Below are 23,112 nucleotides of genomic sequence, written 5' to 3'. Positions count from 1 at the left end.
GCCACCGTTCTCCGATTCAGAGCCTTAAAGTTGATTACTGGCCTCCAACCCCCTCCTGCCGATTCGGGTTTCTTYACYGCYTGAATGGGGCTGTTTGTGATWGGGTTGAGYTCCTCTCTGATGATYCCCAGGGAACTCAGCTCCTTCACTATTTTGTCCATTTCTTCGACTGCTCCTGGATTCAAGGGGTACTGTCGAACGGGAGGGTGCACCCCACCTTCAATCTGGTGCACGAACCTTTGGCCCAAATCTCCGCAATCGTTCTTGAATCTGGCTACCTCCGCCGAGGCGATGATCTTAAGCAACTCCTCTCTCCCAGCCGGAGAGAAGTCACTCTCTTCGATTTTCTGCTCTGTCACCGCCGGTATATCCACTGGCTTGTACCAGCCTTGGGTTTCTGGTCCCATCTGCGTTGGGCCGATTTTCACCAATCTGGCTTTTAGACTTGTCAACCGTCGTTCGAGAGCACGATGATTGCACTTCTTCTTACTTATTTCTTCCAAGTCTCTGACGGTGAGGAGGTTGTATGGACCTTTGATCCATACCACTCCTTTCCAGGTCCCATATGGCATTTTCTCTATTTTTCCGTTGGCAAATTGAACTTTTAGGTGTCCTGTTGTTTTTAGGTCTTTGCGGGTCATCGACACCTCTGCTCCGGTGTCCACTAGGTAGGGTACTCCTTCCACCTTCGTGTAGATCTCGTCTCCCTCCCAGTAGGCATTCTCTAGCGTGACCCGCGACCTGGACGTCATTACTGTGGCGGCCCTCCGGTCCCGTTCTCACGGGCGACACGGAGAGCCGTTTTCTGCTCAGGGCTTAATTTTCTGTATTCCTCATCCGGGAGGTAGGGGCCTCCTCTCGGCTGGCGCGGGGGTGCTGGCTGGCTGCTTGATCTCCCCTGCGGTCCTGGTGTTCTTGGCTGAAACGTCCTGTTCTGGAAGTTGGGCGGTGTCCTGCCCTGGTAATTGGGTGGCGGTCCGCCCTGGAAGTTGGGTGATGGTCTTCCTTGGAAGTTAGAGGGTGGCTTCACATTGGCTTTGCTGGTCGGTTTCACTGGTTGACTCAACTCCTTTTTCCTCCTCTCCTCGTAGAACTGCTGCTCCAGGTCGAATCCTTTCACAGCTACATCCATCTGGGCGGTTGTGGTGCCCTTAACCGGCATTTTCACAAACGCTATTTCTCCCCGTCGTCCTTTCGTCACGTTGCGCAGTACTTTCACATACCTGGCCGGAGGGATGGTGTGCTTGAGTGTGGGCCAGAGGGGCTCCAACCGACTCCCTTTGTCGAGCCGCCCTCTGGCTCTTTTTATTTGAGAGTCTTCGTCATCCGCATCCTCCAGCACCAACCGCTCGTAATTACTCTGGGCAGATTCTGATCCCACCATCGGATCCGCAGTCACACTAGTCAGCCACAGCTTCTTAGCTCCCTCATGGGTTGTGGTAGACAATACTGTTGGCCAGACGTCCTTCAAATATTCTTCGTTGCTTCCGTCCCCGTTCTTTCTTCTGATCACCAGTCTGAGGTTCTTGAGCTCAGCATAAGCGTCCTGGCCGGCACCAGGAGCAACTGGTGGAGCTGGCTCCCTCCCAGGAGCCACAGGGCTCCATTGTGATGGCCCTGCTGAAGCTTCTGGTGGCTCTTCCTCGTCGGCGGACACCTCATCCAGCTTCTGCTGAGTTTCCCGGGAATGCTTGAAGGCGGCCTTCTTTAGGCGCCTCAACATTACGTCGTGCATGATTCCAATGTAGTTCATCCTGAAGTTGGAAGTCAGGGGTGGATACGCCGTCAGAGTAGAACGGGAGGGCGCCATCAGGATATTGGCCCACTCACCCATGGTCGCCTCGACCCCGAGTATAACTCGGTCCTCTAGGCGGCTGGACCATTCTGATGGTACCTGGTAGTTGGTTTGGCCGACCTCCGGTACATACGCCTGTCTCCCATCTTTAGCTCGAACCGGGCCCCAGGTTATGTCTCTCGCCAGTCTTTCGGAGGTTCTTTCGATGTCATACGCCTCCACTTCCTTCTTCTTTCCCCGGTGTTGGCCCGTTCGGAGTGGTTTGTAGTTAGCCAGGGGGAGTCTTGGGTCGGAGAAAGCGCTCTCATGATTGCTTTCTTCCCCCTCCTCCGCACGGTCTTCGTCCCCCTGTTATCCTTGCTCTTCTCCTGAGTCGCTGACGTCACTGTACTGCGACTGTCGAAGGGGTGTACCCCAGGGGGCATTCAACGGCTGAATCTTTGCTGGTTTCGTAAATCCGTCTTCAACATCCACCTGCGGTTCCTTCTTTGGTCGGTCCACATCCTGGTTTTTCTGTCCCTCGTCTTCTGTTTCAATCGAGAGCTTCTGGACGTATTTTGCTACCCTGCCCACCGGTTCGACTGGGTACGTTCTCAATCTTACTTTTGCCGACTTAATAACCTTGGCTGGGCCAATCGGAATGTTGTCTGGCAGGTCACCCTCCTGGATCCCCTGGAGGTGGTTGTTGGTTTCTGGAGGTTGGCGTTCGGTGCGGTACTGTCTCTCCGTTTCCGCCGCCTTCCGTACGCCTTGCTCGGTCTGGAGTTGATGTAGGTGGGGGTCGATTACTAACACCACCTCACGGAAAGTGAAAAGGTGGCTATTAGTGTTGGCTATGGACACTACCCCTCTCTCTGCGACCGACTGAGCGGTGTCTCCTCGCAGATCCGGTGACCTCTGCCCTTGCACGCTCACCACAACCCTTCTCATGTCTCGGTTGTGGGCGGTCACAAGTCCCCGCTCCAAGCCGTGCCACATCTTCTTCCGGTAATCTTCGAGGTTGTCTCCTTTCTTATAAGCGTCAATCGGGACCAGGATAACCTCCCCGTAGGTCAGGTTGTAGCCATTCACTGTGACTACATCCCTCTCAATCAACTTAGTGCCCGTGGCTCTCAGTAGGTGTAGGTTTTTCTGGTATTCATCCCCTGCCTGGATTTTAAGATCCGACCTAACCTTTCGGTTGTGGACTTTGTATTTCTTATCGGTGAATACGATCAGTCCATCGCCTTCAATGTCCCAAGGTTCTCCGATGAGCCGATACACCTTGAGCCCAGTCTGCAGTCTGATTCTGATACTTCCAGTGGGCAGCGGGGGCAGTTCTCGGGGCATTTTCCGGGTGTTCGATTTCCGAGTTTTTTTCTTGGGGCTATAAGTCCCTCTTTTGTCCTTGTCCGTGTTGCTCTCCTCGTCGTCCGAGCTGTCTCCTGATGGTGGCGGCGGTGAAGCTGGTGCCTTTCTCTCCGTGCTGTGGGCCTGCGGCAGGGGCTTGCTTTTCGGGTCACCCCAGAAGGACCATTCCTTTACCGCCTTCGCCCACTGCCCCTTTTCAAGAGTCCAGACCGGTGTTCCGCTAGGGGCTCCCTGGTCTGACGGCCCAGGGGGTTTGTCCTGAAGTTCTCCGTCGTTGTCCTCCGTCAGATCTATCAGGGGCGGGTCCGGCTGGGGTGACGGGCCTCGGCTGGTTCGTTGGGATGGGACTTCCGCCACCTCCGAGTCCGCAGGGTCCCGTGCTTGGTACTCTTCTCTCTTTGTCTTGTATAATCCAATTTTCTGCAGGACTTCATCGTACTCGGCGTATTGGGCCGTTTTTCGGGCTGAAGGTTCCACCAGGATCCCATCTATGCCGGCAGCTAACGTCGCCATCTTCACTATGCCGTCGTCCCTCTCAGACGGGCTGTACATTATCCGTAGTTGGCCGTCAGGCCACTCTTCCAGGAGGTCGGCGAACCACCCCAGCCATTCTTTAACTTCCGTCCTTTTGACGACCTTCGCCGGGCACCGGGTGATCACCAGCCGGTGATTGTCCTTAAGCTGGGGGCAGAAGTAGCTCTGTCGATGCTCCAATGTTGTTTCCATCAGGATCCGCGACCCCCTTGGGTCTCCAGTATGATGGGCCTGGCCGAGCATCCGCTGGCATGGTGTCGTCCAGGTGTCGTACCCGTCGCCCAACAGCATCAGCATCACTGGAAGTTGCCGTAGCACAGTTTGGGTGAGGCGAAGCTGTTCTTCCCTCTCGGTCCTTGCGGCGCTGGTCTCCAGCTCCATGTCAGATGTTGGTGGGAGCCCTGATGCTTCAGTTGCAGCATCCATGACTGTCTTTGTCTCCGAGTCGCCTATCCCTAAAAAGCCTCTCAGGGTACCGTAGAGCAGGGATGGGTCTAGGCTAGGTTGGCTACTGGCTTCCCTTCTAGATGCGATCGTTCATCCTCCGCGGAAGCTTTTCCCCCGCCTGCACGCTGTACAGTTACTGCAAGGGTCGCGACTGATAAGCCTCATNATGATACACAGCTCTACATCACGATGTCACCAGGTGACTCTGAACCCATCCAATCACTGAATAGATGCTTAGAACAGATCAATGTGTGGATGTGAAAAACTTTCTCCAGCTGAACAGAAACAAAACTGAAGTTATTATCTTTGGACCTAAAGAGGAGCAAACTAGAATCAATGCTCAGTTTAAGTTATTACAACTGAAAACCAGTAATCAGGCCCGAAACCTGGGAGTAGTGATGGACTCAGATTGTGTTCTTGCATTATTATTTTGCCATTAACATTATATTACTAAAAATGGTCTCAAAACAACAATATCGTTTATCATAAATTAAAATTTGTTATTGTGACAGGCCTACAAACATATGATATATAGTGTAGTTGGTTTATTACCAGGAATGGCATATTTACTTTTAAAGAGTAATTTGATTACTCAATGAAAAATTTGTCCATCAGCTAGAAAATGTGCATCTCTTTTCCCTCCATCGTTTACATTTGTGTCGCTGGTGTTACACATGAAACGTATTTCCCCACGGAAAAAGAAGAAAGCAACAATATGTGTTTTCAAAAAAAATTATAAACACAGAGTGACTTGGATAATTTTAATCTGATTATTGGATTGTAAATAGTAACATGTTAGATTACACATTACAGATTAGAGTAACGCGTTGATGACACCATTGTTTGACATTTTTGCTCAAGCTATTTACAAATCTTTCAGGTTTCCGATATGTGTCCCCCTCAATGATAAATTTATTCCTATGCCCTTGCCCACACCAAACTTTACACTTGGCACAATGCAGTCAGAGAAGTAGCAACCACTAAACCCAAACTTGTCCATCGGATTGGTAGATGGAGAAGCGCGATTCATCATTCCAGAGAATGCGCAGGAGAATCCACTGCATTCACTGAGAATCCACTGCTCTAGAGCCCATGCTTTACACCACTGCATCTGATGCTTTGCATTGCACTTGGTGATGTATGGCTTGGATGCAGCTGGTCACCATGGAAACCCATTCCATGAAGCTCTCTGCGCACTGTTCTTGAGCTAACCTCAGGATTTATTGTACAGGTGGCATCCTATCACAGTTTCACGCTGTTATTCACTGAGCTCCTGAGAATGATCCGTTCTTTCACAAATGTTTGTAAAACAGTCTGCATGCCAAGGTGCTTAATTTTATAACCTGTGGCCATGGAAGTGATTGGAATACCTGATTATGATCATTTGGATGGGTGAGCAAATACTTTTGGCTATAAAGTGTTCTTAGGAAGGAGAAATGTTACTTTGTCTAAAGTAATATTGTGTCTGTTACTACCCAATAGTAAGTCCCGCCTACTCCTCACAACTCTTCGGACTCACTACTGCCCAGTTCTCTGTCTAACAGGTCCGGAAAATCCCCAGAAACTCGGGTCTTACCCTAGCGATAGTTTGTGGAGAATTATCTGTTTAAACTGGGGTCGGAAAGGATTCGTCTAGCTCTGACTACCTTCGATCCAGAAGTTACAACCCTTTTCAGTTGAGAAGCAATCAGCTGAGTAGCCCTCACAGCTGCATAACCCCTACAACCACTCCTGTTAACGGTAGCTCCTCTCCTAAAATAACGGCACTTGTTAACGGCTAGATTAAGTTTAGTGACTTAGATTTAAGTCCCAGGGTCATTATTTTAACACTCACCAGAGGAAAACACAAAGCCACCCTGTCTCTAGAATCATGTATGTAAGCTTTACCATAATTAGAAGAACCAACAATCATTAAGACTGACACAATTAAACTCACTGTTCACAATCCTCATTGGAATTTTACAATATAGTTTTATTAAGCAAGCATTAGCAGGGGCATATGACAACAGGTTAGATTCCCAAAGATTATAAAAGAGGCAAAAATTATAATAAAATCACTAAAATTAATCGCATCCTATCCTTATTCTTATCCCTAACCTGTATCACTAAATTCACTGAGCGAGGTTTTTGGGGGAAGCTGGTCAACTCATACCCGATGGTTCTTGGTCTCGGCAGCTGTAATCTTTAGATGTCCTTGGTCAGAGTCTTTGTCCAGCCGGAGCAAAGTCCTCTTTACTGAGGAGAAGCGGAGAGAAGACTCACGCTGTCCTTTGAACGTGCAGACTCTGTCTTTGTAGGACCTCTGTCTCTTATCCAAGTCAGCTGCTACTGGGTTGAGAGCGTTGGGTAGAGGCAGAGGAGTCGGTCGGATCTGGAACCGGAGTTGGTGGCCGGTGGAACTTGTCCCTTCTTATCGGCGTGAAGTCTTTGAGCTTTTTCCYCGGTCCCGGGTGTGGTCCTCCGCTGGTCTTTAGCCTGCTTCCCTTGTTGACTCCTCTTCTGCGCCGGGGACGAAGAACACTCTTTTTCCCTCGTACATCAGTATTTATGCCCTGTGTTTTCATGGAACCMGCCCATCGCATTATGTCATTACCTGATGTCATGCAAGGCAGGGCTGCCTGCGGAAAGCACCGGGCCCTTCCTCAAGCCTCTAATGACTCATTCCTGCCTCCTCGCTTCATCGGGGCATTTCCCTTTTTTTCCGTTGACCATCTGTTTCTAATTCTGCCCCACCCTTGCTTCTCGCTCACTCATTTGATGACTCATATCCTTTGGTTCCTCGCCTTTCGCTCAGTGAGGAGTGTTTGCTTTTTCCTTACCTCAGTCTTCATGATTTTAGTAATAAATGATAACCATACATAGTCATGTTAATCGTTGTTAACTCAAAAGTATAACCTTCAGTTTTCCATAATGTAATAAAATCAACTGATTAAAAGAGTACAGAGTATAAATTATTATAACATTCACTTGATTAAAAGTACAGAATACATGTTTTGATCATACATTACAGACATTTCTTCATTGGCATGTGTATTATCACTTTATAATCACTTTTTACTTATAATCATATGCAGGGTATACTGTTAATTCTCAGGCCTTTATTCCGTTTTTTGCGTGTACCTGGACAGATCTCACATACTTATACCAGATTTCATGACAACTGAAATGCTATGACATTGAATAAAAAAAAAACATTCTGTCCTTGGTGAAATATTTATCACATTTCCTCTAAAGTGTACCTACTTTTTATTGCGCTAATTTTCATAAGCATGTTGTTTGTAAGAATTTTATGTACTGATAGTTTGTAACATTCTCTAACAGTACAATGGCAATGTACTCTTGAAAAATGTAAATATATTGAATACACAAAGTAATTTTTTCTCAATCGCAAAGTGTGTTGTATTTGATCCTTCTGTAAACTGGTAGCCTAATATGTTTGCAGAACTCTAGTGCTGTGTTTTTCAACCACTGTTCCGCGGCACACTAGTGTGCCGTGAGTGATCGTCAGGTGTGCCGTGGAAATTATTCAATTTCACCTACGACACCGTATTTTTCGGACTATAAGCTGCTACTTTTTTCCTAAGCATTGAACCATGTGGATTGTAGCCCGGTGCATCTTTTCTGTGGATTTTTCTTCAACCACCAGGGGGCTCTCTAGCAGGAAGTGAATCATTAGATGTCAAAATTGGAAATCAAAGAAGAATGGCTAATTTTCATTTAGAACAAGCACATGCTAGCAGCAGGCACGATGGAGAAATGTTTTCAAACTCGTATGATGCAGCTTTTAAGTTGAGGGCTGTCGATCTGGCACTACAGGAGGGAAATAGAGCCGCTGCACTTAAACTCGGTGTGAACAAAACCATGGTTCGGCTTTGGAGACGGAGTGCTGCATCCTTAATATATCCAGCAGATTTATTAGGACGCATCCCTATGTTGGGTCCTTATAGAAAACCGAGTAATTCATGTAATTTTCTTACCACTACATGGCAGTAGGTACAGAGCATTTTACATTAAAATGAGAATTAGTGATGCATGAATGTTACAGGTAATAGTGAGAGCATTGTATCTAGCAAGACTGTGATGACAGTGATGGAAAAGACAGTGAAGATCAGCAGTAGTTGGAAAGAGCATGAGTCCATTTCCTACAACATATTTGTGTGAAGTGAGCTTCCCAAGCCTGGCTACTATAACAACTAAAAACGGAGAGACTAAGAGCTGTTGAGGAAGAGCTTTGTCAATTTCTGCCAGGAAATCAGCTGTTTTCATCCAAACATGCACAGGTTTCACACTAGATGGGTAAAATATACAGATATTGACATTTTGTACATGCAACTCTTCATATTGTGACAGTAAATATGAAGTGAAATCTTTCCCAAATATTATTGCTTCTTTCAGAATAATAATTATTTTCTGTATTCCGACTATAAGAATGCTGGTGGATTAGTTTGAAGTTTTCAACTTCTTTAAATTTAACACCACAGTGTTGTGGCACTGTTCAGGTGTATTTTTGAAGTGCACATGTTAAGTGCAATTTGAAATGTAAGAAATGTAAAATGTGTTAAAATTACATTTTTGTGTTTACGTGATTCCTATTCAAGACACTTTGGTAAGAATGACTATATATGTAATATAGGTGGCTACAGAGTATCTTTGTTACCAGTTTTGGTTGGTGGTGTGCCTCAAGATTTTTTCAATTAAAACAATGTACCTTGGCTCAAAAAAGGTTGAAAAACACTGGTATAGTGTGTAGTGAAGCATGTAAGGTACAAAGTAGCAAAGCAGAATCAAAAGACATTGATAAGCAGTGATGACATAACGATTAAAATTACTTTTCGAAGTAACTATAGGTACTGCGAAAAGTAACTAATCAGATTACTGACTACTCCTTGAAAAAGTAGCTTAGTTAGATTACTGATTACTTGATTTTGAAAGTAACTAAGTTACATTAAAGTAACTTTTTTAGTTACTTTCAGCAGCTGCTAACAACAACACTCTGCCACCTGTGAAAATTACATTGATCTTTTCCATCTCTTAATTGCAAGTTATTTTATAATGGTAACATCAACAATGTGTCTCCACTTATAAGATTGAACTGAAGGGGAGATTGTTTAATTATTACAACAGTACAAAAATAACTTTAGTAATTTGTCCATGTTTTTGTGTGTTCCACTATTGTCTGGAAAACTAATTATAGGATTTTATCCCCCTTCCCCAGCCTCCAGGTTGTGTGTTACAGCCCTGCATTTGTTGTCACAGCTCAGCGCACAGAGTTCCTTCTGCGGCTCCACAATTTTGATGGCTGCTGCACAGATTTGTGACACTTATCTTAATATAAATAATTATAAGGGCATTTAGTTGCACAACTTTACGGACATGTTCATTTGTGGCTGTTTTCACGTTTATAGTTCATAGTAGTCCTGATGTTTGCAGTTCTTTTGCAGCGCAACACAAAGCTCGACGTCATTCACAGCGAATACATTAACTTAGCATTAACAAAGACACAGCGGGACGGATCATCCAAGAAATGATGGACTAAAACTAACTGGATGTCAGACAAATTATGTCTGTTTATTCCCAAGCCCAAAAACCGACTCATTAAATCTGCAAGCGACTTTATAAAAAAACAAGCCGAAAGCTGCATATAATCAGACTTAGCAAGCGAAACTCAAAATAGTTCATTTTCATGCACAAAATGCGCATCTCCTCCATTGTTTACATTTCTGTCGCTGCCGACACTGTTGCATTAAACTGTGGTCGCTCCCCAAGATGCGTAGAGGAAATAAAATTAAATTACAAAAGATAATAGTAACGCACAGTAACGGAAAGTGATTTCGATAAGTAACTGTAGTCTGACTACTGGATTTGAAATAGTAAGGCGTTAATTACTTGTTACTGAAAAAATTGGTCCGACATCAAAGCGTTACTAAGTAACGCATTACTGACTAATCAAGCACTTTTGTATTACATGAAAAGTGTTATAATTAAAGTACACTAAGAATACTTTTGTTTGTTCCAAAAAAGCATGCGATAGTACACTTAGTACACTTTAAATTGTGATTTTCTATAATGTAATTACAATAAAAATGCATTGTTGTTCCAAAATAACATGTTTCAAGTAAAATAATCCTTAACAAACTTGAAGTATACTGATAATTAGTCTGGCTTCAAGTATGCTAAGATTTAATATACATAGCATATATTTTTCACAAGGGTTCATATGATCTGCAGAAACTTAACAGCACATCTGTAGTTAAGTGCTGCCTCATTTAATCTCAGCTTCAACTGGCCAAACTCTGAAAGTGTGTGAGGTTCTCTCTTTATCTGCAGTATTTGGTGTAAACAACTATTAACTGTAGGAATTCCTTTCTGCTTGTGTCCCACCTCAGACCTGCGGCGAATGACAGCTGGTTTCATGGGCATGGCAGTGGCCATCATTCTGTTTGGCTGGATCATTGGCTTGCTCGGCTGTTGTTGGGATAGAGGACTCATGCAATATGTGGCTGGCCTGCTCTTCCTCATGGGAGGTGAGTGTAGAACAAAGTATTAGTTCAAGTTAACTAATACTTTAACTTCAGTTAAAGTATACATAGTATTTATATAAATATAAATACTTTAACTTCAGTCCCTAGCAAAGGTGGTGCCAGGCCATTGTTTTAACTAGACTAAAACACATTCTCATTTTTTTATTAGATTATTTCAATTCATGGTAAATTGATAGTTGTGGTTAGCATTAGCCTGACTGTAGCAATTACTAAAGATTAAACTTAAACTTGTTTACATGGACATAAGTAATAGGAATCAGCAGTTGATCAGAATAAAAATGCAAACAGCCCAATTGGAATATTATGGGCTGATTAAGGTCCATCAGAATGAAGATGTAATCCAAACAAGAGGGTTGTTTTATGCCAATTGATAATCTGATCTATGTGTGGAACAGGTGATCTGATCACCTGTACTCATCATATCTTTCTGACTGTGGAAAGCTGACATGACAGAGCATGCATCAGCCATGCCAACACAACACATGCATAACTTTAAAAACAATTAGCAACATCCTGTAACTGTTTTTAAATGTGTTTTAACAGCATACCCCAAGATCAATGAGACAACCAATCTCAAGTGAGCAAATCAATGCTGTTAAATTTTATTGTCAAGTGGGAGATTTTTTTAGTGATTACTTACTCTATATTAGTCACATAATTTTAGTGATTTTTTTTTTTAAATGCCTTGTTAGAATATAAAACAAAACACCGCCCCACACCTCAAAATTTTATGTGCAACAAGATATGTTACAAGGGCAAACGTGTGATTTCAATAGAACTTTACTAACTTGAAAATTCTGCTGAAACGGCATCCAGTTTTAATTTTTTACTGGAAAATGTAAAGTTTATATTGTGTTAATTTTTGTCTGAACAGAAATGAAGTATAAACATTATAGTGAGAGTGCAAACGCCCCAAGAAACAATGTATTGTGCAGAAATGTGTCCCATTTATAGCATGGGCAGCCAGTTGAAGCTGCACACTCAGCTATGATCAATCTTGGATTAAGGCTGTGCCCTAGAGTTTTATAATGAATAAGTATTTAAAAGCCAATTATGTTTCTTGGTAGTAAAAACAAAAAAATATGCTTAGTCTCTCTGCAGGAGCCAAATCACAGCTAAGCAACACACAGGGCCACAGCCAGCCCAAATTCAGGATCTATTTCTTCATCTGCTTTAGCTAAGAGTCCAAATAATAGCTGATATAAGAGCTGATAATTAAAATAATGTATCAACAAATATATGTCAACAACATTTTAATATAGCATGCTAATTTCCATAGCATGTCATTTTATCTTGTCTCAACTTTTGTGCATCATTAAATCTACTTGGCATTTATACCACAAAAATCTGTGGATATGAACAGAGCCATCAAAGACAAAGAGTTAAGCAATTCTTCCCGTACAGCTGGTTTATCTGCTTGTACTTTTGAAAATGAGCTATAAATGTGTGGGGTTTTTTCCACACATATCATTTTGATTTGATTGTTTACTTTTCTTTACTTTTCATTGTGTGGAACTATGGGCATTTGCAGATAGAAGAAGAAAAGGGTTGTGAAGAATAATAAGATCAGCAAAAGGAAACAAAAATTATCAATCTTTCCCTTTCCTGACCTACTTATTCTTTTTTATCCTCCTCTCCCTTCACTACTATACTATGAATCTTTTTTTTCCTAGTAGTCCAAATCCCATTTGGGAATGAGCTGAAAATCTGGCCAATCAGATCAATCAGTGCAATTACTGCCCTCTATTGAGCTAAATGCCAATCTATGCCGACTTCAAATCAGACTGACCTAGCTGGTGTAGAATTGGAATTATCAGTTCTACACCAGTTGAATAGAATAGAAATTAATTGAATAGAACTGCACCAAAGGAACTAATGTAAAGACGCCAAACATGTTTGAACGCAGGTCAACCCGGGGCCAGGCCCTGCAGTACTAAAGAACCTTAAGATGATCAAACCTGTCCTTTAAAAACTCAAAATGTGAGGAGACATTGATTATTAATCAATAACTGTGCTGAACATCAACTTTTGTTTTACTTCTGTTGTTACAGGAACTTTCTGCATTATCTCCCTCTGTACCTGTGTTGCTGGCATTAACTTTGAGCTTTCCCGTTACCCGCGGTACCTGTACGGCCTTCCTGACGACATTGGCCATGGCTATGGATGGTCTATGTTTTGCGCCTGGGGAGGTCTTGGCCTTACCCTCATTGCTGGTTTCTTCTGCACCCTGGCTCCCTCTGTTCAGCCAATACCCAGAACCACCTGTCCCAAAGCCCGGCAAGAGAACGGCACAGTCTGCTAAAGCTGAAAACAGTGAACAGACCAGCTACAACAATTGATTAAAAAAAATAGACAAACTGTCAAATCATGTCATCTGCCTACTTATCTACAATCAGTTCTGGATTCAGAGTTTTTAAATTGTGTGTGTGTTTGAAATGGATATCTTGATAATCTGCTATCTCGATCATACAATGAGAAACTCAAGATCTTAGAAGAAATATTAAACAAATAATCCTGTCTTTTGTTATTGTGGGACAGATGTGTAAATTGACCTTGGATAGGAAAATATTCCAAGGATTTAAGGAGGATTCAAGAAGAAAGTAACGGACTGATGCGTGGAACTTGTCACCTGAAGTTGGGCTGTAACTGTGAAAGTGGACAGTAACAATTTGACGAAGATGTGTTCTCTGTACTTGCAGTTGGATTCTTTAGAATTCTCACAGGAATCGGATTGAGACAGTCCAGGGTTATCAGCTGAGTAAACCTTTCTGTGCACCATGCAAAAGTTACATGTAACAAATGAGCAGGATTAAGATACAAACTGCTGTTAATTATTGTCTGGAATATTCCAAAAAAGTAACAGGAAACAAGAATTTTCATATTGGATTTCTTTTATTCTGTATAGATGCATTCCTTTCCATGCAATGATCTTACATGCCATTAAGCATTTTGAACATACAATTTTTTTTTAATTTTATATTGATTCCCTCATACTGTAAACAAACAGCAGTTTACTGTCACAGCAAATATCTTCTGTGCTTTTTTTTCATGAGTATGTATGAGTATGAACATGTTAGCAAGAAGGTGATTTTACGGTCTATACAAACAATCTTTTTATTTAATAAAAAGTACATACATAGATTATGTAAAAAATCAATTTATTTTAATCTGAGTTACTGATAAATCAATTTAAAAGGGAGCATATTCACATTAATATTGTGCTGCCCCCAGAAGGAGTGAAAAAGCATGTAGGTTTTTTTTTTAACTCATGCTTTGGTGTTGATTTCTTAGACAACTGTCCACAATTTCCTCTCTCTATTTTGTTCCATATCACAAGAAAGCAAAAATGTATCCAGCTGATGTATTCTAGACCCAGAAGATCAATGTCATGTATCAGTAAAATCTTTACTCACCTTAGTCACCATCAATGATTTACACAGATTTGTCTGTGGACAGTGGTATAAACATTAGGACTGATGAGAGCTTGTTCAAATACAGTCACTGGTTTTATACAATATGTTGTCTTAGAAAGCACAAAGCAGCAGCCAGTCCCTACTGACACCAGTAATGTCAGTAAGGCCTTTTTTTCCACTGGCAGCTCTACTGTGTGGCTCGACTTGGCTCAACTCTACATGGTTTAGGTGGTTTTCCATTACAACAGTTCTAACAGTGAAACTATCATAGTTGGGTGGCACCAGAGTTTGAAAAGTATTGTGACATGATCTTGTACAAACACCTGCAGGTGTTGAAGCCGTGGATGGTATTGGGGTAGAAGCAGTAGAGCTTGGACAGTCCAAATTAAGGGAAGTGGAGACATACCTCTCATAGAAAGAGATTCTGGAAACACAAAGCATACATGAGGTGTAAATGCAATATATGTAAGAGACAGAGAATAATCCAAGCACAGCATACTGTTAGCATTGATGGCAAATTAGTATTGTCTTAATGCAAGACACAACACCATAAGTTTCAGAATATTCTTGTTTGTTCAAAGTAAGCTCAGCACTGAGGAACAAGTTGCATACAAGACTCTTTAAGTCATAAAACCATCATCCATTATGGAATACAGTAACGATGTGCTCAAATTCAATCAACTCTACCTGTTACTGGTTGGTGCCTGTAAATGGTGTCTGTTCCGTTGAACCACTGCGGCCGTTGTGGTCCTTGTTGGTCCAGTAATCGCTTTACAGGGTTCTAATCATCTTGCTGTTCACTGGTACCTGTAGGCAGCCATCAACAGAGTCACACTTGTCACCGCAAATCAACAAGCCAGTTAAATGTGATTTACATAATGAAAACATAACACAATAAATATGACAAAAAAAGAACATTATATTACATTACAATCAGTAACAGACAATCTTCTGATGCTGCCTTCTCAGCCTGAGTTGGTACATTTGGAACCCCTGCAAAGTGGATCCTAAAAATGGGACAGGTATCACATAACTACTGGAGATACCTTTGCAATCGAGTAAAATCGAGTTGAGCCATACTGAGTAGATGCCAGCGGAAAAGGGCAATATGGATAATCTCATATGTGCATTCCATGTGCTCCAGAAAGCAAAACTTGAAAACTGATCAATGTTTTGGAATAGTAAATATTTGAAACATAATTTATTGAGTGTTGGATTACTTAAAATTCTATTTGGAATTGGTGTAGTTCCCTGTAAGGTTTTCATGTGTAATAAATAAATTTGGGTAAGCAATTTAAACACCAAAACTTCTATTGCCCCTCAGATTTTTTTCTTTAGTTTTTCTTTTCCCATTACAAAGTAAATGTAAATCATAAATGAATTTCAAATCTGACTGGTATTAAGGAGGAAGCACCTAAGAGCATGGGCATCACAATATTTTGTGATCAAGTCCTACAATAGACTTACAAAAAAACCATCCCTTTTGATTTGGTTTGAGATATTCTATTTTATTCGACCTCGCGTCTAAAGTATTTATATTCTACAGGTGCAATTTGACTTTGTTTACATATGTAAACAGGAAGCAGAACACACTTCACAGATTAAATTGTAAATTAAAAGTCCCATGTTCAGACATTAATTATGATGTTCATAAAAACCTGCTATAACCTTTTTTTGCTGTCATAGATGCCATCAAGGCCTTTTCCAAGATGCCATCTACAAGGCCTCCTAGTCAACATATCGTCATCAGAAATGATCTAAAAAATCAATTCTCTTAAAAAAAATAAAAACAGCATTTACTGTTTGCATCCTGATCACTTGAACATTTGTGTGTCTTAACTTGTTGGATTGTTGTATCAATGTCTGTGTTCCCCTATCTTAAAAAGTATTTTTTGTTTATTTTTAAGGATTCATTGAATAAAAGACCCAAGATTTAAAATCTGGACTGACTCATTACTAAAATCTACAAGGGCGGTTTAATGATGAGATGGCTCAAGAGCCATCTATTGAAACACAAAATAAAATAGTGCTTCAGTTCAGTCATATTCTAGATTAAAATAAAGTAGAATTGTATTCAGTTCACAGTACCAGTTGTCTTTGTGGGTTTACGGGGAAGAGATCTCACAGCAGAATGTTTCAGGAAGTACATGAATTGTCATGATGTTGGTTGTTGAACCAAATAAAGAGAAGCGGAAGCAGCAGCTGAGTTCTTTGATGATTTAATTATGAACGGTTCAAATAATGATGGGCACTTACAAAAATTCAAAATCCAAGGTTGCAACAAATATAAATCCAAAACAACTTCAAACCAGGAGACACAAGGAGAAAACAGGGAAGTGAACACGAGGATCTAATGAGGAATGGAAGTGAATGAGAGGCTAAAATACTAGGAGGTAGAGAGCCAGACAAAACCAAGGCTGATTAGCTTAACTGATTGCAGGTGAGAGTGATGAGCAGGAGCGAAGCTGAGGGGCGGGGAGAAAATGGCACAGAGAAACGAAAGTTACTACTGTAACTACGGTTCTATGAATCCTGGATGACCGCCAGAGGCAGTGCTTCAAGCACTGAATGATCATTCTTGTGCATGCGCAGATCAAGTGCTAATGACAACAAAGTCACCTGTGACCTGCCGGGGACCAACGTGACTCTATATAGTCACGTGGCACCCGGCGTTCAATCCCTCAACTTTCTAGCAAGAAGCAAGGATTCCGAGGGACCAAGCACTATGGCGGCCATCCAGGATTCACAGAACTCTAGTTACAGTAGTACATTTTGTTCTTGGAGTCCTTAGAGGGGGTAGTGGGGAGTGCCCCTCGTGGGGACGTTGCTCTGCTGGGGGACTTCAACGTTCACGTGGGCAATGACAGTGAGACCTGGAGGGGCGTGGTTGGGAGGAACGACCCCCCCGATCTGAACTCGAGTGGTGTTCTGTTGTTGGACTTCTGTGCTCGTCATTGATTGTCCATAACGAACACCATGTTCAGGCATAAGGGTGTCCATATGTGCACTTGGCACCAGGATACTCTTGGCCGCAGTTCGATGATCGACTTTGTCATCGTATCATTGAACCTGCTGCGTCATGTCTTGGACACTCAGGTGAAGAGAGGTGCGGAGCTGTCCACTGACCACTACCTGGTGGTGAGTTGGCTCTGTTGGTGGGGGGGGATGCTGGTTAGACCTGGCAGGCCCAAACGTGCTGTGAGGGTCTGCTGGGAATGTCTAGCAGAGTCCCCTGTGAGGCGGAGCTTTAACTCCCATCTCCGGCAGAACTTCGAACACGTTCCGAGGGAGGTGGGGGACGTTGAGTCTGAGTGGACCATGTMCCGTGCCTCCATTGCCGAGGCGGCTTATCGGAGCTGCGGCCGCAAGGTTGTCAGTGCCTGACAGTCACTGTCAGTGTCGGCAACCCACAAACCCGTTGGTGGACACCTTCGGTGAGGGATGCTGTCAAGCTGAAGAAGGAGTCCTATCGGGCCTTTTTGGCCTGTGGGATTCCAGAAGCAGCTGATGGGTACCGGTGTGTGAAGCAGTATGTGGCTCGGGTGGTTGCTGAGGTAAAAACGCGGGCGTCAGAGGAGTTTGGAGAGGCCATGGAGAAAGACTTCCATATGGCTTTGAGGCCATTGTGGTCCACCATCTGGCATCTCAGGAGAGGGAAGCAGTACAGCACACACACTGTTTATAGGGGGGATGGCGTGCTGCTGACCTCAACTCGGGACGTTGTGGGCCCGTGGGCAGAATACTTCGAAGACCTCCTCAATCCCACCAACATGCCTTCCATTGAGGAAGCTGAGCCTTGTCCTGGTCGTGGAACACTGGACCAGCTCTACATCCTAAGTAGGGTCCTGGAGGGTGCGTGGGAGTTCGCCCAACCAGTCTACATGTGTTTTGTGGACTTGGAGAAGGCATTTGACCGTGTCCCTCGGGGAGCCCTGTGGGGGTTCCTCTGGGAGTATGGGGTACCGGGCCCTTTGATATGGGCTGTCAGGTCCCTGTATGACCGGTGTCAGAGTCTGGTCTGCATTGCCGGCAGTAAGTCGGGCTCRTTTCCGGTGAGAGTTGGACTCCGCCAAGGCTGCCCTTTGTCACCGATTCTGTTCATTACTTTCATGGACAGAATTTCTAGGCACAGACGAGGTGTTGACGGGATCCGTTTTGCTTTGTGCGGATGATGTGGTCCTATTGGCTTCACCAGGTCGTGATCTGCAGCTCTCGCTGGAGCGATTCGCAGCCGAGTGTGACGCAGCCGGGATGAGGATCAGTGCCTCCAAATCCAAGGCCATGGTCTTGAGCCCGAAAAGAGTAGCGGGCCTTCTCTGGGTCGTGGGGGGGTGTCCAGCCCAAAGTGGAGGAGTTTAAGTATCTGGGGATCTTGTTCACGAATGAGGAAAGAAGGGAGCGGGAGATCGACAGGCGGATTGGCGCAGCATCTGCTGTAAAGCGGGCGCTGTATCGGTCCATTGTGGTGAAGAGAGAGCTGAGTCAAAAAGCAAAGCTCTCGATTTACCGGTTGATCTACGTTCCCACCCTCATCTATGGTCATGAGTTTGGGTCATGACCGAAAGAACCAGGTACCGGATACAAGCAGCTGAAATGGGTTTTCTCCGTAGGATGGCTGGGCTCTCCCTTAGAAATAGGGTGAGAAGCTCGCTCATCTGGGAGGGACTCAGAGTAGAGACGTTGCTCCTTCAAGTCGAGAGGAGCCAGTTGAGATGGCTCGGGCATCTGGTTAGGATGCCTCCCCGGTGAAGTGTTCCAGGCATGTCCCACCGGGAGGAGGCCCGGGGAAGACCCAGTACTCGCTGGAGGGACTATGTTTCTCGGCTGGCCTGGGAACGCCTTTGGATTCCCCCGGCTGGAAGAAGTGGCTGGGGAGAGGGAAGTCTGGGCCTCCCTTCTGAAGCTGCTACCCCTGCGACCTGATCCCGGATAAGCAGAAGAAAATGGATGGATGGACTTTCGTTCCATTTCATCCCTACTGGCCACCAGAGGCGGTGCTTCAAGCACTGGATGACATATGCCAACAAGGTCACGAGGAATCGGCAACATTCAAGGGACAACCACTACGCTACTCACCCTAATGTGATGTAGAGGTATGCTGCTCCAGAATTCCTTGAAGGGTTTTCACCCTGTAAAACCGAGTAAAGGTACTAGGTGATGTCCAGGAGGTCGGACGGCATTTAACGTCCAACAGCACCCCTGTCATGGCAGCAAACGAGGTCGACATGTCCCTTGTAGAGTGGCACTTCACTCCCCGCCGGCAGTGGCCGGTCCTGCAAGGCATAAGCCTTGGAGATCAAATCCACAACCCAGTGTGGAAGTTGCTGCTTAGAAAGTGCCTGACCTTTCTGTGAGCCAGCGTAGCACACAAAAAGGCTATTTGTCTTTCGGAAGGATGCCATAGCATTGATATATGCCTCAAGGGCACAAATACTGCACAGTAGTTCGGAGGAGTATCCGGTGTCAAACCCGGCAAGATGGAGAGGCTGGGTATAGCCTGCTGCCAGTGACACTTAAGGCATAAATGCCACATCAAGCCACAGTAACGCCTGAGCCATCAGGATTCCACTGGCAGCAGGGCTCGGCTATCGAGAGAGTCTGCAATTCCCCCACACGATTTATGAAAACCATCGCCAAAAGGAACGCCGTCTTCACTGAGAGCCATTTGAGGTCCGCAGATGCCAGGGGCTCAAACCGGAGGGACCGAAGAGCCTCAGGCACCAGAGAAAGGTCCCATGCCTGTGCCACAGGGCGGTTGGATGGGTGCAAACACCGAGCACCTCTCAAAAACAGTACAATGTTCTTGTCTCGGCCCACTGAACCATTCAGCCCGACATGCCAACAAGAAATGGCAGTCACATACACTTTTAAGGTAGATGGAAGGTTACACCCCAGCCAGTGGAGGATGCATCCGTAAACACAATTTCCCTACGGCACGGGAAGGAATATGCCAGCGCATCATGACCCAGAGGGCTGCTGTCGTCCAAGGAGAACCAAAGGTGACAGTGAAATGTGTCCCTTGAGGCAAAGAGGTCCACGTCCGCCCTGCCATAGACCTTCCAGATCCTCTGCACTACCTCTTGGTGAAGCTTCCACTCTCCTGGGAGCGGCTTCTGATGGGATAAAAAATCTGCTGGCATGTTCTGTGGCCCCGGGATGTAGCTGCTCTGAGACCAAGCACAACAGTTTCTTTGACCTGGTCCCTCCCTGGTGGTTGATGTGAAAAACCACAGTGGTGTTGTCTGACCTCACCAGCACATGCTTCTCCTGCATGCCTGGAAGAAAGCTCTGAAGAGCCAGAAGCACAGCCTGTAATTCCAGGACATTGATGTGTTCCCTGCTCTGCCGCTGGGACCATGTACTCTGTGCCATTTGACCCCGGTAGGTTACACCCCAGCCAGTGGAGGATGCATCCGTAAACACAATTTCCCTACGGCACGGTATTGAGCAATTGAAGGGTGGCTATTCTCAAAAATATAAGTAAGGAAAATAATACACAGAGACGTAGTTCTTGCTGCTAGGCCATAGACGAGCCGGAGATTTATTACACCCACGGAATCAGTCTCGCCAGTTCAACACACAAAATCCTCCATAACAAAAATCTCTCCTCAGTCTCAAATTCAACAGTCTTTATACCCTCAAGTCTCCATGAGTGTTCATTGGAAGGTTTCAACCAATGGAGAAAGGGTGTTGTTTCTGCCAACAGACTCTCAGCTGCTTTTCTCCAGTGTTTGTTGGGCGACCTTTAATACGAGTCCAAATAAGGACATAAGACCTCATGATTTCAACAGACCTAATCATCTGCTCCTTCTCAGAACTACCAAACAGACCAATTTGTTAATGCTATCCGTTGAGACCGCATTCCTTCCGAGTCCGTCTGTGCACTTTGTACGCAAATGGAGTGAAGGACTTTAGGTCAGTTTGAACTGGAGAACTGCCGAGAATCTTTTTGCAAAAACAACTCCTTAGATGGTATTTCAGCTCCAACATAATCCCCCCTATTCCGCTTTTAATTGGAATCCTAATTAACCTTAGCAGTTGTTTTTGTTATTTGCTATACTAAGTTTACATGGTTACCTGTGAACATAACTCTGTATATAACCTTAGAAATATATAAGAAAGTCAATTAAAAATGGAATAATGAATAGTGGGGGTAAACATTGTTTTCTTGAGTAACTGTAACTAATATAACAATTTCAATACATTGATTAACTCAATTGGACATTGCTTCCATGATTGTTCTTCCATTTGTATAAGGTNCTCCAGTGTTTGTTGGGCGACCTTTAATACGAGTCCAAATAAGGACATAAGACCTCATGATTTCAACAGACCTAATCATCTGCTCCTTCTCAGAACTACCAAACAGACCAATTTGTTAATGCTATCCGTTGAGACCGCATTCCTTCCGAGTCCGTCTGTGCACTTTGTACGCAAATGGAGTGAAGGACTTTAGGTCAGTTTGAACTGGAGAACTGCCGAGAATCTTTTTGCAAAAACAACTCCTTAGATGGTATTTCAGCTCCAACATAATCCCCCCTATTCCGCTTTTAAKTGGAATCCTAATTAACCTTAGCAGTTGTTTTTGTTATTTGCTATACTAAGTTTACATGGTTACCTGTGAACATAACTCTGTATATAACCTTAGAAATATATAAGAAAGTCAATTAAAAATGGAATAATGAATAGTGGGGGTAAACATTGTTTTCTTGAGTAACTGTAACTAATATAACAATTTCAATACATTGATTAACTCAATTGGACATTGCTTCCATGATTGTTCTTCCATTTGTATAAGGTCAAAAACCCTGTTGGCCTTTTTGTTGAATTGTGTTATTTCCAGGGAAAAATTACCTTATGGTCCCCGCTCGCCATGGGCGACCGCCAATATTCCCTAATACGGCACAAATGTAACACAATCATGGATCCACAGTGACCAAATCAGACATTCATGGTGATGGCTAATACTTCAACATCGATACATTCTCTTGATGACAATTATGAAGAAGTGTCCAAAGTGCACATATAATCAGAGTGATTATGTGATTGAAATACTAATCATATGGTCGCTTGATGTTTGTGCTCATTCACGCACTCTCACACTCACTCATACTGTTTTACAATTCATGTTCATTCACACGTGTTCCTAGTGTGTTTATCTATGTGTGGGCCACCCGTGTTGTATTGTATATAAATTGTATATAAGTCGTGTACCAAATATGTGTAACGGTGCATGCTAACAGTATCTTCCCCATGAGTCTGTTTTATTCCAACCCAGTTCTGTTTCATTTCCTTCGAACTCTTAGATCTTGATATCCCATCGAGCTTTTAGTTCAGCATCTACTGTCCTTGAGCTCAGCAGTCCTTTGAATTGGTCATGGTTTCACTGGTCCGGGCGGCCTTGTGCTTAGTCCTTCTGATGTTCACCGTCTTTGGTCATCCATMTGTATACAGTCCCCAAGATCCACTTCCTCATAATAGGGATCACACAACACACAAGCAGAAAGATAACAATTAGTATTATTGCCAGAGTTATTCCTATTTTGGCTGCTAAGGCTCCCCATTCACCTAAAATTTCCTCCAGACTTTTCCATGACCAGGTGTTCTTTCCTGCATTTTCCTTGAATTCCGATTTCAGTTTCATCAACCTAGTCATTACCGCTCTAAATGTACCTTTTGGCAAAGTATTCATAGGGATATATGTACAGCATTCATTAGCGAACATATGGCAAACTCCTCCCATTTTGGCTAAGATCCAATCTAATGCTTGTCTGTTTTGTTTTGCCATTCTACTTGTTTCATGGAGTTGTTCTCCTAGGGCCATAAATCCTTCAACTGTAAAGTTGATCATTCTTTGTTGGTTGTAGTAAACATAGTTAATCCATTCAACATTTTTGTTAATTGTGATCCAAGGTAAGATAGATTCAAACCCTGCGCGGGTTTCATGTTGCGCCTTGAATTCATTTGGAATTCCTCTTGGTTGACCTATAAGATTCAAATATACTCCTTCATTCAACCCATAATCCCCCAGGCT

General features: G+C 43.7%; 1 protein-coding gene and 1 long non-coding RNA gene across 4 annotated transcripts in view; both read left to right on the top strand.

Annotated features, from left to right (window-relative positions):
• tmem178bb (transmembrane protein 178Bb) overlaps window positions 1-16,020 on the top strand; it is an 80,595-nt gene extending 64,575 nt beyond the window's left edge. For all 3 annotated transcript variants that reach the window (XM_008401204.2, XM_008401205.2, XM_017302714.1), the window contains 2 exons: window positions 10,513-10,650; window positions 12,720-16,020. In XM_008401204.2, coding sequence (XP_008399426.1) covers window positions 10,513-10,650; window positions 12,720-12,970 — 389 coding nt within the window. In that variant the 3' untranslated portion in view covers window positions 12,971-16,020. The remainder of the gene's footprint in view (window positions 1-10,512; window positions 10,651-12,719) is intronic.
• Window positions 16,021-21,011: 4,991 nt separating this feature from the next.
• Window positions 21,012-22,562, top strand: LOC103459562 (uncharacterized). Its single transcript, XR_532774.2, has 2 exons — window positions 21,012-21,338; window positions 21,877-22,562. It is a non-coding gene; the product is annotated as an uncharacterized LOC103459562 (long non-coding RNA).
• Window positions 22,563-23,112: the final 550 nt, after the last annotated feature.

This window comes from Poecilia reticulata, linkage group LG23 (assembly GCF_000633615.1).
Source record: "Poecilia reticulata strain Guanapo linkage group LG23, Guppy_female_1.0+MT, whole genome shotgun sequence".
NCBI lineage: Eukaryota > Metazoa > Chordata > Actinopteri > Cyprinodontiformes > Poeciliidae > Poecilia > Poecilia reticulata.
The sequence above is the reverse complement of the archived record's forward strand: the minus strand, read 5'-3'. Positions and strand labels throughout refer to the sequence as shown.